The 16,863-nt window shown below is 45.5% G+C and overlaps 1 protein-coding gene across 1 annotated transcript in view; it reads left to right on the top strand.

Annotated features, from left to right (window-relative positions):
- Positions 1–2,027: 2,027 nt before the first annotated feature.
- Positions 2,028–16,863, top strand: part of LOC145395827 (ionotropic receptor 93a-like) — a 151,222-nt gene continuing 136,386 nt past the window's right edge. Inside the window, exons 1-2 of the mRNA XM_080269358.1 lie at positions 2,028–2,144; positions 4,253–4,404. Of these exons, the coding sequence (XP_080125484.1) occupies positions 2,028–2,144; positions 4,253–4,404 (269 nt within the window). The remainder of the gene's footprint in view (positions 2,145–4,252; positions 4,405–16,863) is intronic.

Below are 16,863 nucleotides of genomic sequence, written 5' to 3'. Positions count from 1 at the left end.
AGAGGCCAGCATTACACCCCGAGGGTTGGCCTCACTGTTTCTCCACAGCTGATGGTGACCATTCATATCTCCTAGTAACAGAAAGGGAGAAGGAAGGTCATGAAAAAGGCATTCCAGATCTGCCCTTTCTACAGTAGCACTAGGAGGAAGATAAAGACTGCAAACTGTATACTGCCGACGTAAAAACATCCTGACAGCGAAAACCTGCAGGGGAGTGATGTCCAGATGATTGTATGGAATATCCTTGCGAAGGAAGATAGCAGCACCTCCATGATGACCTTGGCCTGGCACAGGATCAGAATAAAAGGCATGTTAGCAAGAAGGACCGGAAGGAACAGTACCTCCCACCATGGTCTCCTGGATACACATGCACAAAGGAGTAAATTGAGAAACAAGATGACACAATTCCTCATAGTTGGCACATAAACCCCAACAGTTCCACTGGATGATGAAACCCATAATGGAGGAATGATGATTAAGTGCGGGACTGTACACCTGACAAGCAAGCGGGTTTCGATTGATGCTTATGAAGGCTCTTGACAGGAGCCTGCCCAGCACCAGAAACCCGCACCCTCTGTCGAACATCTGTGAGTAAACGAGAGGCTGAGGAAGTAAGTTTTACAACACTCCTTCTTGGCGTGAGCACACCAGTTTGTTTGAAAGGTGGCTTGGGGGCTGTCTTTGGAGGTGTAGGACGGCCAGTGCCCCCACCAGAAGCCCCAGAAGTGGAAGTAGAGCCCAGAGGTCTAGAGTCATTTGAGGAGGCCATCCTATACTTCAGATCTCTAGCACTAGCAAGTTGTCCAACAACCTCCCCGGGTGGGACCGGACCAGCAGTGAACCATCAGCTTCAGCTGTCACCTGGCTAGATCCCTCAGCCTGCTGGACAGAGTGAACAAGAGATGTGTCAACAGAAGGGTCAACAACAAAGACCTTAGGTGGCCGGTCTTCAAATTCAGAGGACTCTGATGAACAACGGTGATGTTTAGCAGGTGCAGATGGAGCCTCAGGCATACTGGCTACGATGGGAGAAGGAGTCTGGTCAACGTGAACATCTGCCACCACCACAGAAGCGTTCAAGCTGTCAGCCACGGGAGTGGGGGTGGAAACAGTCTGAGTAGGGAGTGGGGAAGGTTCATTTTCACAAACAGTGTGAGCAGCGGGGACACCATCCCGCAAAGCTCTAGATGTAGAAGTGGGCACTGGGCTGGGTTGAAGCCTTCTCGGAGATATAGGGCAGTGCACTGGCTTTCCAGAAAGAACAGAAGCATAGGTAACACCGGGCTGGAAGAAGTGAGTCTGGGCTCTCTTCTTAGCCTCAGGAAATGAAATCTTCTCAAGTGCTTGAATTGACAAAATCTCCTTTTCTAAGCAGTAGCGACGACAACTTTTAGAAGATACAGCATGAGGGCCCCCACAGTGATAGCATTTAAGGGGTCCTGGACAGTCACCGGTATGACTTGGTCTGCCACAAGAGATACAGACACCAGGGAGGCCAGCCCGTGCACGGCGGCAAAAATGGGTAACATGTCCATACCCCTGGCAATAGAAACAGCGCTTTGGGGTTGGCACATACGGCTTCACAGGAATCGATAACCACGCTAGTTTCACAGATCTAGGCAATGCCACTTTGTCGAATGTCAAGAACAATGTTGCAGTCGGGGTCAGAATCCCATCTATCTTTTTCTGAAGGCGCTCAACCTTCACCACACCAAACGACCACAGCTCCTCCAACAGTCGCTCCTCCAAGTATCGGAGGATGTCCCGAGAGAAAATGACTCCCTTCGTTTGGTTAAATGTTCCATGAGAAACACAGGGAACTGCAGAGCCTGCTACAGAGGTCAGAGTCATTAGACGAGAGCTCTCTTCTGGGAAGGACACCTCAATTAGAATACTGCCATCCCCCTGGGAAGAGATCTTTGGTTCTCTTCCAAGGGATGAGACAATGGCACGGTGCAATTCAAAGATATCAATATCTAGGATTGACCCTCCTACGGAGGATTTCATTACTAGATATTTTGCATATGATGCAGGCACAGGCTCTTCTGTGCTCAACCCTAGAGCTGTACCCACCCAACGTGACCACCTCCCAGTCCCAGTTGAACGCTGGGGCAGAGGAGGACATTCACCAGGGGCTTGGTAAGGCTTTAAGGTGGCAATCAGGGAGTTTCCATGGACGGATCCAGAGTCGTCAACCGAAGTTTGTTTATTTGGCACCATATGATTTACAAAAAAACTTCATTCCCCCACCCCTCCACCCACCATGGAGCCCAACAAGGGGAGGTCATATGCCAGGGATAACACCACTGGCGACCCCAGAAGTAGCGGGAGAGTATACACGGGTAAACACAGGAGGACCTGGGCAAGGGTGACTCCAGGACAATAGGAGTTACCAGGCCCCCCAGTCCCCACTTGACCCTAGCCAACGCATGACCAGCCGATTGACCTGGTCGGGCCCAACCAGGCCACCCGTCTAGCCAGAATAAGGGACCAAAGAGGTGTATTGCTAGCTGCAGGGTGCATCGTGCAGCATCACTCAACCCCCAGGATTCCCGTCTCCCAGCATTACGGGGCGCCTCGCACGGCAAACACGTGGGGAGGCAACAGTCCCACCCTAGATGGCAAATGGGCAGGGACTAACATCACCAGCAGGCCTCCTCCACCAGTGATGCAGGGGGTGCTTGGTCCACGAGGTTAACAAATACCAAACCCTACAAAGGTAGGCAGGCCTCCAAAGTAGGTGGCACCGCCAACCACGTTTCAAACCCCGCTACCACGTCAAGGTGACCCCCTGCAGCGGGGCGAGGCTGGATGGTTTTTCACCACTGACCTCCCCCCCCAAATCCTGGCAGATTTTTTTTTTTTGCTAAAACCTCTGCTCTTCATGAGAAACATCGAAAATTCAGAGAGAAAGTGCTGAGTTGAGTGTAGAAATACTAAATACAGGTAACAGTACCCCCACCTTGGTACTGTGTTCTCTCAGGCCAGGCTCTCGGAAGGGATAACTATTCCAAACCACTCATTATATGTAAATATTTATTTGGTACGAATTTTTATGTAGTACAAGAGTATATTGGTTTTCACACAATAATATAGGCAATATAAGTGTTGTTCACTCACCAAAAACATCAACATATGGCGCATTCCTTTATAACATTATTGCCTCAACAATTCGCTTGTTTATTCCTCTGATTTCTTTCTTCCTTTGTCCTCCACCTCGGGAATCACTTTTGCCTTGATTTTCGTCATTGAAGAGACCGTGGTGTGACATATCTATACAAACTAGGCCACTGCTAACGGGTGAGTTGCCAAGAAAATGGCGTGCGGGGGGGAGGTGGGGTCAGGTGGGGCCAGGCATTATCCCCACCTGGCGTTGGGTAGAGGAAGGTCTCCCACATATGCCTACCAAAAATCATCCATGAATGTTGAAAAATGTGCAAATGACGGACCTCGCAATTGCAAAATATATGGATACGTCATGAGGTGTCACCGTGACAAAACATGGCAACGTATCCATACGTTGTCAGGACGCCTCGGGTTAAGTATTTGGGTGGTGTGATGAGTAAGGATGGTAATTTAGAGGACCATGTCCATGACAAGGTACAACAGAGAAGGAAGGTCCCCGATTCTTAGAAAACAGTGATATGGAATAGGGAAGTGAGCATGGAGATAAAAAAGCCTCTGCATGATAGGATTGTGATACAAACTCCAACGCATGGAAGTGAAGCTTGAACGTTATTGGATGGGTACATGTCAAGAGTGAGAGCAGCGGAAATGAGCTATTTGAGAGGAGCATGTGGAGTTACATGGAGAAACAGACTGACAAATGAGACAGTGAAGGAGCATTGTGGTGTGGATGTGGATGTGATAAAAAGCATTAGGAGAAATACACTGAGGTGGTTTGGCCACGTGGAGAGGATGGGGAGCGAGAGCCTGATGAGGAGAATGTATATGAGTAAGGTGGAGGGGGGAAAGAGGGAGGGGGAGACCAAGGATAAGATAGAGGGATGGAGTGGAGAGACATATGAGACAGGGGGTTAGAGCTGGGGGAAGGCAACACAATGGCCAGCGACAGAGTGACATCGAACCTACTTCTTTGTTGTTTTCCTTTGTGGGATTGAGATATTTGGCTATAGATAGGCAGATAGAAAATTAGCAATAGATATTGAAGTAATAATACACTTTCCTTGCCTGCTTCTTAACCCTATGAAAACTAATTTATGTTGCATAATTATATACTGATTTTCATTAGAATATTGGTGATGTTGGGGCGGCATGGGGTGTGGGTGTGTTCGAGGTGGGTGTGGACGGCCAGGACACTAACCTGACGCAGGCACAGCTCTCCCCAGTGATCAGCCAGGCTCGTCGGGTAGGTCACTCTTACATTTTTGCTCAGGTGGGAAGGTCAGTCTAACACTTCTGTTGTGGCAAGTAGGTCACTCTCACATAACTCTTGAGGCAGTCAGGTATTCTTTCATTACAGCTGAAGTGGGTTCGCCACTCTCACATTATTGCTCAGGAGGGTAGTTCACTCTCACATTACTGATGAGGTGGGTAGGTTATTCTCATATTACTGGAGAGGTGTATAGGTCACATTCACATTAGTGCAGAGGTGGGTGCATCACTCTCACTGTACTGCTGAGGTGGGTAGGTTATTATCACGTTAATGCTGAGGTGGGTTGGTCAGTCTCACATTAGGCTCAGGGAGATAGGTCACACAGCTAATCTGTACCATGGTGACGTCAGCAGCTGCGGCAGGTGTCGTGGTGCGTGATGGTGGTGGTGGTGAGTGACGACCCAGCCTTCCTCACTGCTGTCGCCGATTGGTCCCTCAATGGCCGCCTCCTGGTGTGGTCGACGAGGCTCCTGGTGGTCACCCGCCTGCCCAGGATAGACCTTGGGGCTCTACTCGTTTCCCACTGGACATTTTCCATGATGAACACCTTGGTTGTAAATGATGAAATCTCAGCATCTGACAAACGGTAAGTTATTCATCAACAAAGAACGTACCTCTAATGCCTAAATTTTAATTTGTAGTTGTTTTGTAGGACGCCAAGTATTTGAATGTGGCATATGCTTACCTTTTTTTTTGCCATGAAAACAAAATTGACTAAATCTTTTGCTAAGCTTATAATAATCTTGACCTTGTGTATTACACCCACCCTTCTTCAACACTTAAACATTCTAATCTTTTTTAATCATTTGTCTCAGCTCATGCAACCCTTTCTAGCTTCCTGTGCCTCACAAAGAGTTTCTAATCAAAATCTTGAATATATTACCAGCACTACCTGTCCTACAGTACCAGTACAGGAAGTGTAGACATAATTCCTCGAACAGGGCTTCAGACACCATCGATACCACTCCTGGTCATCATCATTTCTCCAACAATTTCAGAATGTAGTTATCCAAGTATTACATTCACTTCAGTCTTAACCCCTAAATCTTGGGAGTCTTAGAAGCCAAGTCATTCTCGTACGCATTTTTTCCTTGAAAGTAGGCTTTTTCAACCTGTCATAGCTGCATAATTACAGTATATTGGACTTCAATTAAAGACCAGATTATTCATCTCTCCTTCATCTTTCCATTGTAAGTGTCCCCAAGTCGGCTGTAGGTGGAGACATTGTGGAGGTAGGAGGAGTTTAATGAAGGTAATTGGGGAATCACTGCCCTAGGCCACCGCCACGTGAATGAATCATCACCCCTTATACGTTTGGCTAGCTCAGCTTATTTTCCCAATTTTTCCGGTTTATTCAGAGAGACAATGTGCATTACAGTGTGTTCGATGAGAAAGAGAAAAGAAATTCCAAGGTTTATTACACATGACTATCTTTTACAACTGTTTTTACTTTCTCTGTGAGTGGGTTTTCTAAGTAGAATAAGATCTTTTGAGCTATCGTCATGTCCATTTCTGATATGCATGTATTTTTTATTCTAAAGCACTTATTTGGCTAAGTTCTTACTGCACGGGAGGAACTGCACACAAAAAAATACTAGTTTACCATCACAACAATCCAGAGTCCATGTATGATGCACTATATTGCAGCAATTCCTTTTTTAACGGGAAAAAATGAAAATAAACGCTATAAGCTTGGAAACTGCTTCTTCTTAGCAAAAATAAATACACGATAATAGATTCCCAAATTGAGGATCTGTTCAAGATGCTTGGACACATTGTGTTTGGAAGACTGGAGGCAATAGGCAGTAGGAAACACAGACAGAGGAAGACAGTTCCAGAGCTGACCTGATGCACACATAAAGGACTGGCATTAACAGTTGACTCTTGCATTAAAGGACTGGACAGAAAAGAGATAAGAGTTTGCATCTACACTGGTGCTACCCGCCTGCCATAGTGGTTGAGGGATGCAAGCAGAGAATTCTGAGGACCAGTAACCATTGAATTAGCGATAGAAAAGAGATAAAGATGCAACAGCACAGCAAAGAGATACGGGTTGAAGGTAGCCTGTAAGAGGGGAGAGTTAATGAGATGAAAAGTCTTTGACTCCACCTTGTCGTATGTGGGGCGCCTCCCCACACATTAAAGCAGTGGTGTACACAAAGGCAAATAAAACCCCTGTTAAAAGTCAACAGCTTTGCAGGGGTAAATAATATACAGAGTCGACATAGCACAGCTAATCACTTGGAAGCAGATTTTATAAATGGAGGTAATATGATCTTTCCAAGATAAATCCCGAGAGAATGAAACCCCAAGTATGTTCAAAGGTGATGCAGGATTGAGTTGGGTGTTGTTAAAAATTAGAGGATATTTCTCTGGTAGATTTTAATGGGTCGAAAGATGTAAGAACTGGGTTTTCGATGCATTAAAACAAGGGTACTTTTCCCCGATTCAGAGGTATGAGCCAAGTCAGATATTAAGTGTGCCATAGACTCCCCCCTTGTTTGTTGAAGTAATCGTCGAGATGGACGCTACAGGAAGTAGATGAAAAGGTGAGGGGAAGAGTCATCAGCATATGAGTGATTAGGGTTACATGTAAACCTTAGTAGGTCATTAATGAACAGAAGGTAGAGAGTTAGTGACAGGCCAGTGCCCTAAAGAATACCATTATTGATAGCTCGAGAAGAACATTGGCACTCTATAACAGGAGGTATAGAACAACTAGAGATAAAGGCACAGATAGGACTGAAACCGTAAAAGGGCCTTAAATTTAAGATTTATGCTAGACTCGATCGAAAGCCTTTGAAATGTCAAGTGCAATGGCAAATCTTTCACCTGAGTCCCGAAAGGAGGATGACCAGGAGTCTTAAAGGAAGGTGAAAAGATGGCTAGTGGAGTACCCCTGCCTGAGCCCCTAACGACAATCACAGAAGGTAATGATAGGAGAGGTGCTTTTTTTTTTTTTTTTTTTAATTACAGAATAGTTTCAAACACTTTACAAATACTGGATGTTAGTGTAATTGCTTTAACAATATGTGTTTCAAAAGTTTTTGCGTCTATTCTTAACCAAAAAATTTAAAGCATCTTTCCTGTCACGACCCTCTTTCCGATTGTCAGTATGAGTTCCTCCAGGGATGCTCCACTGGCGATCTTCTCAGGTACCTTTTAGACTCCTGATCGCCCTCCTTTCGGAACTTTGGCGAAAGCTTTGCCATTGAATTTGACATCTCAAAGGCTGTAGATCAAGTCTGGCGCAAATCTTTAATTTCCATACTGCACTCTTACTGTTTCTATCCTTCTTTTCTCTGCCTTTATCTCTAGCTTCCTTTCTGGTCGTACTATAGCTGCTACTGTAGACGGCCATCGTTCTTCTCCTAGAACTATCAGTAGTGGTGTTCCTTAGGGCTCTGTCCAATCACCAACTCTCTTTTGTTCATCAATGATCTTCTAAGCTGTATATCTAACCCTATGCACTCATACACTGATGACTCCACCCTTCACCTTTCCATTCACTTCCCACAGTGTTCATCTCAGCACTTACTTCAACAAACAAGGGATGAGGCTATGGCACACTTTATGTCTGACTTGGTTCATATATCTGATTGGGGTAAAAGTAATCGTGTTGTTTTTAATGTATCAAGAGCTCATTTCTTACATCTGTCAACCTGACAAAACCTTCCACAGGAGTACCCTCTAGTTTTCAACAATATCCAGCTTAATCCTGCATCATCTTAAAACATACTCGGGGCTTCATTCTCTCGAGATTTATCATGGAGAGAACATATTACCTTTCTTATAAAATCTGCTTCCAAAAAATTAGGTGTGCTAAGCCGACTCCCTGACTTATTTACTCCTGCACAGTTGTTGACTTTACACACAGGTTTTATTCACCCCTATGTAGAGTACAACTCTCATGTGTGGGGAGGCTCCTCACATACAGCTCTTCTCAACAATGTGGAGTCAAAAGCTTTTCGTCTCATTAACTCTCCTCGTCTTACTAGCTCCCTTAAACCTTTGTATCTTCATTGTACTGTTGCATCAATATCTCTTTTCTATCGGTACTTCAATAGTCACTGTTCATCTGAACTTTCTGCTTGCATCCCTCGTTCACTACAGAGGGTGCATAGCACCCATCTAGCAACAAATTCACATTCCTTTTCTTCCAGCTCTCTAATGCAAGAGTTAACCATTACTCTAAGTTCTTCATATATGCAACAAGTCAACTGTGGAAATGTCTCCCTCTGTCTTTACTTCACACTGCCTATGATCTCCAGTTTTCTACACGCAGTGTGTCCGGGGACCTCAAAATGAACAGCTCTTGAATTTGGCTCTCTTATCTTTTTTTTTTTTTTTTTTTTTTTTTCTTGGACAGAAAAATTTACAGACTCTTGGCCTTGGTTCATTCTTCCTTGCAATAAAAAAATATGATGATATTTAGAGGGCTGGAAATTATCAACTTTCCATAGGAGCAAAATTCCAGTAAGAAGGAAAGGTACAAATTGACAGACAAAGGCGACAGAGTTTACCTAGGCAGGGTGTAAACACAGAAGCACAGCACTTGAGGACAAATGGAGGGACCCCATCAGGCCCACGTGTCTTGTCAGTATTAAAGTCCATGATGGCAGAAAACACACCAACTGAAGAAATGTAATGTCAGCCATGAGGAAGTAAAAGGGAGGAAGTGATGGAGGAAAAAGACCAAAATCGTCTGAGGTGGAACTGGAGGCGAAATTCTAAACAAAGAGTTTGCTTTTTCAGTAGAAGAAAGTTACAGAGTCGTCAGAGTGGAAAGTAGGAGGAAAGGATGATGAAGTAAAGTTGTTGGAAAAGTTTTTAGCATGCATCAGAAGGAGCTAGAAGAATTTGAGTTAGTATGACTGATATTATATTTAGCAGAGTGATGGACGGACTTAGCACGATTCTATCCAGAAATAGAGAAGAGATGAGATTCAGGCTCCGGTAAATTCTGAAGGCCCTTTCCTTGATGTGGATAGCATTTGAATAGGCGTAATTAAACAATGTTGTTCTTTTTTTTTTTTTTGCATTAGTCACAGGATAAAAAAGAGAAAGGTATGTTTCCATGCCTGAGATAATAACCCCTGTAATGCATGAGGCACACTCAGATGATTATCGGCCCCGGAAACAATAATCATTCCAGGGGAAAGAAATATGTACTGTCTGAGGTCCTCCCAATCAGCAGCTCCAAAATGCCTTACTGAGGTGACAGGACAGTTAAGGTGATAAGACTGCAATCAGAGAAGCCCAGTGGAGAGATTGATTGATTGATTGATTGATTGTAGTAGAAACTGGTGGCGCAACTGCTAAGGTCATATGCCACCGGACAATAAGCTAAAACACATGGCAAATAAATAGTGCATAATCGATATAAAGTTAATAACTTTTTCTAGAAATAAAACACTGAAAATAATAAAACAATAGTTAAAAGAGAAAACAATTTCTTATAAAAGTGGAAGGAGGCCCCCCCTCCCGAAGAAAACCATAAACATCAGTAAAATCGCTATGGGCTCCACCAAGCATTGAGGAGAGACAGTAGGCACCATCCACCCCTGTATGCCTATAGAGGAATCTCCAACGCAGGTCCCCCAAACTTGGACACTCGACCAGCAAGTGATGGACAGTAAGGGGAACAAAGCAATCAGGAACTCATGTGTAAGCCGAGAGTGCCCAATGCGAAGCCTAGCAAGAGCTACCTCCAATGGCCGAGGCATGGAAGGGAGAACCCTTGGCACAACCACTCTCTGGAAGACATCTTTCAGCTTATTATGAGCAACACCATCCCAGCGTCTCTGCCAACACACACGCATTCTGTCCTGCAAGTAAGGTATTAGATCAGATGCAGGAAGCAGATATTCTGTTGGGGGCTATTGAGTAGCCGCAGCCTTGGCCAATGCATCCGCAGTCTCATTCCCCACCACACCAACATGTGCGGGAACCCAGCAAAAATCCACTCTCTTCCCCCAACGACGAATGAGGAACAGCCACTCCAAAATAGCTAAAACTGAGGGATGGGAAGAGTTAAAAGAGTCCAGGGCCAAAAGCGCCCCTTGAGAGTCGCTAAAAATAGAAAAATAATTGTCAGGGTGAACAAACACCAACTTCAAGGCTAAAATGATGGCTGACAACTCTGCAGTAAACACTGAGGCAACCAAAGGAAGACTACCTCCACGACTAAAATTGGGAAATACCACTCCAAAACCAACACCTGATGCGGATTTAGAGCCATCAGTATACACAGGCACAGAACCACCATGACTAGAAGAATGTTCTAAAAATAACCTTAAAAGACACTGAGGAGCGATAAAACCCTTTGAACCTGCAATAGGCCTGCAGAAAGTTACCTTGGGCAATATCCAAGGCGCAACCCTCGGGATTCGAACAGGACTGACAAGTACTGCCGACAAACCAAACCCCTCCATTATATCCTGAACCCTATAGCCAAATAGACGAGGCATGCGAGGGCGTCTACTATAACACAAAAGACAAGACTGTTTCGTCACACCCTCAAAGACAAGTGAGTCTGGAAGGCGACGAATCCGAAGCCAGCACCGTACTGCAACAGACTGACGCAGTAGATCTAAGGGAGGCACACCAGCTTCCACCAATAAGCTGGGAATTGGAGAGGACCGAAAAGCCCCAGTTGCAAGGCGAAAACCAGTATGATAGAGAGCATCTAGAGTTTTTAGTCTTGATTCTGTGGCAGAGGAATATACCTCACAGCCATATGACAGCTTAGAGGTTATAAAAACCAGAAACAAATGCAAGAGTGTCCTTCGATCAGCACCCCAAGAGGTATGGGACAGAACCCTCAATAGATTGAGAGCCTTCATACATGATGTTTTAAGATTTGCCAAGTGTGAGACCCATGTCAAACGACAATCAAAAGTCAGGCCCAAGAATTTCGTCTCTGTCACACAACGGAGTCTCCAGCCACAAAGCTGGAGATCAGAGTCCGGGTGTACCCCTCTCATCCTACAGAAGTGCATAGCCACAGTCTTTGAATGGGAAAATCGAAAACCCTTGGAAGTGGCCCAGGCAGAAATCTTGTCCAAGGCAATTTGCATATGCTGCTCAATAGCAGACATGCAGGAGCCAGAAAACCATATAGCTAAGTCATCCACATAAAGGGACGAGGATACCCCAGCAGGCACAGTGTCAATGATACCATTGATGGCCACTGCAAACAGGGAAACACTTAAGACACTCCCCTGTGGGACACCTTCCTCTTGGCACAGTGGCGCAGAGAGGGTAGAACCCACCCAGACCTGAAATACACCATCAGTCAGGAAGTCGCCAAGCAACACAGGCAGGCGACAGCGTAAACCAAAGGCATGAAGTTGTTGGAGCATGCCATGGCGCCAGACAGTGTCATAAGCCTTCTCAAGGTCAAAAAACGCAGCCACAAGATGTTGCTTGGAGGCAAAAGCTTCGCAGATTGACGCCTCGAGCCTGATAAGGTTGTCTGAAGTGCACTGTAATTTACGGAAACCACTCTGCGACAGAGAGAGAAAGCAACCCTTTTCCAGAAACCACATAAGCCTGACATTGACCATCTTTTCGAACAGCTTGCACACACATGATGGTAAAGTGATAGGGCGATAGTTGGAGACTTGGGAATGGTCTTTACCAGGCTTGGGAAAGGGGAGGACGATACCCAACTTCCAACTCCTCGGAATAGAGCCCTCACTCCAAACCCTGTTAAAAAGGTCCAATAAAAACTGAAGTGAATCAGTCGGAAGATGATGCAGCATAGTGTATGGAATATCGTGAGGCCCAGGAGCAGTGTCACGACACTCTGAAAGGGCAGCACGCAGCTCATGGAGGCTGAAATCTAAATTATACGGCTCTCCGCCACGAGAGCGAAAGTCAAGACCCAGCTTCTCCTGATTCCAATGAAAGGTAGCAAATGGCTGAGAACGATCCTTTGTGGAGACAGCGTAAAACTGATCTGCAAAAACAGAGGCTACTGCATCTGGTGCAGACACAAGTTCTCCGTTAAGGCGCAACACCGGAGGGGAGGGGGGCGAGAGCCTACCAGAAATCTTGCGCACCTTTTTCCACACCACAGACATTGAAGTTGAAGATGTAATTGTAGAAACATACGATCTCCACGAGTTACGGCAAGCATTCTTCATGACCCATCTATAGTGAGCACGTGCTTTGCGAAACTGGATTTTTAGAAAAACAACATTACGATTGGCAAAATACCAACGAGCAGCTGCTTTGTAAGTTCCCTTTGCTATGGAGTAGTCATCATTCCACCATGGCACAGGTCTCTGGGAAAAAGCACCAGAAGTCCGTGGGATAGAATGAACCCCTGCTGAAAAAATGGTCATAGTAAAATAACATTCGGCATCATCGATAGTTGAAAAATCAGTAACCCTGTTGGCAAATACACATAGTTCCTCAAAGAGAGACCAATCAGCCCTGTCCAGACACCAGCGTGGCAGACGGGCTAAAGGAACAGAGTGAGTAGGCTGGACCACTACAGGATAATGGTTACTACCATGTAGATCAACCAAAACCTCCCAAGAAAAATCAAGGGCACAGTCAGAGGAGGATATGGTAAGGTCATTGACAGAATACGTGCCAATCTGAACATGAAAATGGGTTGGCCTTTCATCAATTAGGACAACCAAATCTAAATCCCCAACCAACGAGGCAAGAAGATCACCCCAGGGATTTGAAAGTGAATCACCCCACAAAGGATGGCGGCCATTAAGGTCACCAAGGAGTAGGAAAGGGGGTGAAAGATGGCTGATAAGGGTTTCTAGATCAGCACGTATAACAGGAACGGAAGGTGGAATGTACAGACAACAGATGGTATAGCACCTCCCAACGTGCATCTGTACTGCTAGAACTTGAAAGGGCGACTGAATCTCAAAGGAAATAAAGGGGACATCAGAACGGCACAAAATTGCACACCCACCGCTGTGGCCACCAGGAGGAGATGCATGAAAGGCCTTATACCCCCTAATGGAAGGGAATTCTCTGTCCCCGACCACTGTCTCCTGAAGACACACACATAGTGGGTTCAGAGCAGAGAGTAATAACTGCAATTCCTCCCAATTTGCCATGGCACATCTACAGTTCCACTGAAGACAGATTGGTACCGATTGAGCCATAGTGCTTAGTATTAAATATTATGAAGTTAGACAGCTATGTAGCAACCTCGTTGGGAAGGGAATGAAAGCCCTTCTTCCTGGGCGTGGAGCTCTGCCTCACCAACGGAGAAGGCAATGAACATTTTGAGTTTCCACGGGCGGAAGTACCCTTACCCCGAGACATGTCCCGCCCATCGCCAGAATGAGTCCGAAGCACAGAGACCTTCTTGGAAGACCCACGTCCCCCGTCCGCACACCCATGTGAGGGTTCAGCTGGCAACTCGGGGCCAACCGAACCCCCCCCAACCAAATCAACCAAAGGTTGGCCAATGGGTGACAGATCAGAGGGAGCAAGTGACTGAGCTCTATGAGTATCTGAAGACCCAGGCCCCACCGCACCTGAGGAAGAGGCAGGGACGGGAATCCTAGAAGGGCCATCATGAACACCCAAAGACTTAGACGCCACCACTGGCTGGGTTGTCGAGCGAAGAGCCCCCTCAAAATTCTCATGCGGTACAGAAGTTTGAACCTTAGAAGGAGGGGAATCACCCCAAAACTCCTTGCTCCTCACTCCTTTGAGGTTGGCAGATGCAACCTCCATCTCTGGACCAGAACTTAAAGCATTAGAAGCTATAGTGCCACACTGTAAAGAAGAGTGAGCAACAGTAGCAGAGTGGGCAGATGGTACAGGAGCAGCAGTCAGTACAGGAGTAGCAGCCGATACAGAAATATGAGGGACGCTGTTTTTTTTGGATATGTCAGGACATGGATGCACAGAAAGGACATTGGGAGTTTTGGATGTGTCAAAGCAAGGTGTAGCATCGACACGGGTGTTTGTCACAGGAGGAACCGGAGGAACTGGGATGTGGGAGGCACTCCCAGACGCTGGAAGAACCACTGCAGAGGGGACACCCCCAGAGACAGGAGGCACCTCCCTGGAGGAAGCACAGCTGCTTCCAGGCTGCACTCCCTCAGTGGAACCCCCCGGGCAAGAAGGCTGGGAAGTAGAACCCCGAGAATTTGATGAGGCATTGTTTGATGGCAGGGGCACCTGCCAGGTAGCTTTATGGCGAGACAATACAGCAGCAAAGGTAACCCCAGGGTGAATGAACCACTCCCTTACCCTGGCCTTTGCCTCAGGAAAGGAAATTTTCTCCTTCGCTCAGACAGAAATAATCTCATATTCATACCTGTATACTGTACTTCGCAAACCCTTGAGGAGGCTGCATGTGCTCCTCCACAGTTCAAACACTTAGAGGGTTGAGAACAATCATCTATACCATGAGAAATTCCACCACAATTTCCACAAACCTCAGGAAGGCCAGACACTTCCCGCCTGCAAGAATGACGAACATGACCAAACCTTTGACAATAATAGCACCTTCTAGGTCGGGGAACATAAGGTTTAATCTTAAGCTTCCACCATGCAGTGGTGATGACCTCTGGCAAAGTAAGACGATCAAATGTCAAGATAAGAGTGAGCGTGGGGGTTAAAATCCCATAAACTTTCTTCATTATTCTTTGTACTGCTACAACTCCCTGAGGAGCCAGCCCCTCTAAGAGGGAAGAATCAGAATATGAGATCAAGTCACGAGAATACACAATCCCTCGGGGCTGTTTCAGGACCAAATGACGAGAGGCAGATACAGGATAGCCGGTGACCACAGTTAGAGACTGGATGCCTGAACTCTCCTCTTCATTCCTGGCTTCTAACAATAGAGAACCATCGCCCTGCAAAGAGACCTTGGGGGTAAATCCACATGCTGTAACTAGACCACTGTGAATCTGAAAACAATTCAGGTTCCGGAAGGAAGTACCATTATCCATTTTGAGGACTATGAATTTTGTGTAAGAGTGATTCACAAAAACACTAGGTAACAGCTTCATAGAAAGGGCATCGTGATTCACAGTTTTGGCAGACAACCCGGAGGGTACAGGGTCATCAGCCAGAGAGTGACCAGTTGATGCCGACTCGTGTGGCTGGTCACCGACCACACGAGTTGGTAAAGAGTTGTTTTGTGTATCCATAAATACATCAGTGAAAAAAATTGGCACCAGGAGCCAAGGGAAACCGCCTACCAGGGAGTGAGGGGACCGAGCACGGTCTGATGGGAGCAGGGTACCTCATCCCCAGAGGGTGTCCCCAAAAGGACACCCCGTGATGCGAAAAGTTTGCTCCCACCAGTGCAAAGACCCCCAGTGGAGAGGAAACATTAACAGCATAAGCAGAAGGATTAGTTGTAAGGAAATGGTCAGGTACTGTATGTTGGAACTCTCTACAGGACTGTTAGTGATATAGGTTGGGTGCTCTCCAAGCTGCTCTTGGTCATTATGGATGGAAAAGATGTAACCTTGTTCTCCAGGTGGATCAGTGACAGAGGAGGAGAGCCAAAGATGGTGGTGAACACTGAAATCACCTAGAATGGAGACTTCAGGGAAAGAAGAAACTGACAGGATGTTCCAGCTTAGTAATACGATTGTCAAAAAATTTTTAATCATCGGCAGATGTTGCAGATAAGTAAAGAGCACAGATGTACTTAGAGAATGGAAGGATAGCCGAAGCTACTAGAAAATTCAGAAGACTGGAGTACAGGAACACGGGTGTACGATATGTTATGTACATATACACAACAGCCACTTTTGGCTTCGAAGTGAGTATAGAGAAAGTAGAAGGATACGGAGAAGGGCTTGCTTTTAAGTCGCCTTAGACAACTGAGTCTCAGCACTGAGCAGAAAGTGAGGTTTAGAGGAAGAGAGGTGGCGTTCAGCAGAGATAAAATTATAGGAAAGGTTGCGAATGTGCAGAAATAAAAAAGTATCACAACAAAACCAGTTTGCACAAATATTAGACTATATTACCATTGCACATATTTGCACTTGCAATGCAAGTTCACTTGCACTATAACCTGAAAATAATTTCTTTATTTCTGGCTCTTATACTCAAGTTCATCCAGCATATCCTGAGATCATTACACCCGTATTTTTCCTTATATTCTAAATTCTTTGTGATAAAATCACTTGCTAACATAATTTTTTAGTGCACTAGAGGAATAGGACAAGGTAACTACTAGTTTTCAATCAACAAATCCAATTTGCATGTATACTGCACTATATTACCATAACACATATTTGCACTTGTACTGAAAGTTCACTTGCAGTGCAAACTCATAGTGTTTTCTTAAGCACATACTTTTTTTATTTTATAAACTATATTGTAAATTTCTAAGTAATAAGATCACTACATACTGTACACTATTAACATTTTCCCACACACATCAGTGACTGAAAAAATCTCAACTCACTGCACTGGTAGAGCATTTCCTTGTGAACCTGCTACCGTCACTGACA

The sequence above is a fragment of the Coenobita brevimanus genome, chromosome 33 (assembly GCF_032717465.1).
Source record: "Coenobita brevimanus isolate Jiangsu-jjx chromosome 33, ASM3271746v2, whole genome shotgun sequence".
In the NCBI taxonomy this organism is placed as follows: domain Eukaryota; kingdom Metazoa; phylum Arthropoda; class Malacostraca; order Decapoda; family Coenobitidae; genus Coenobita; species Coenobita brevimanus.
The sequence above is the reverse complement of the archived record's forward strand: the minus strand, read 5'-3'. Positions and strand labels throughout refer to the sequence as shown.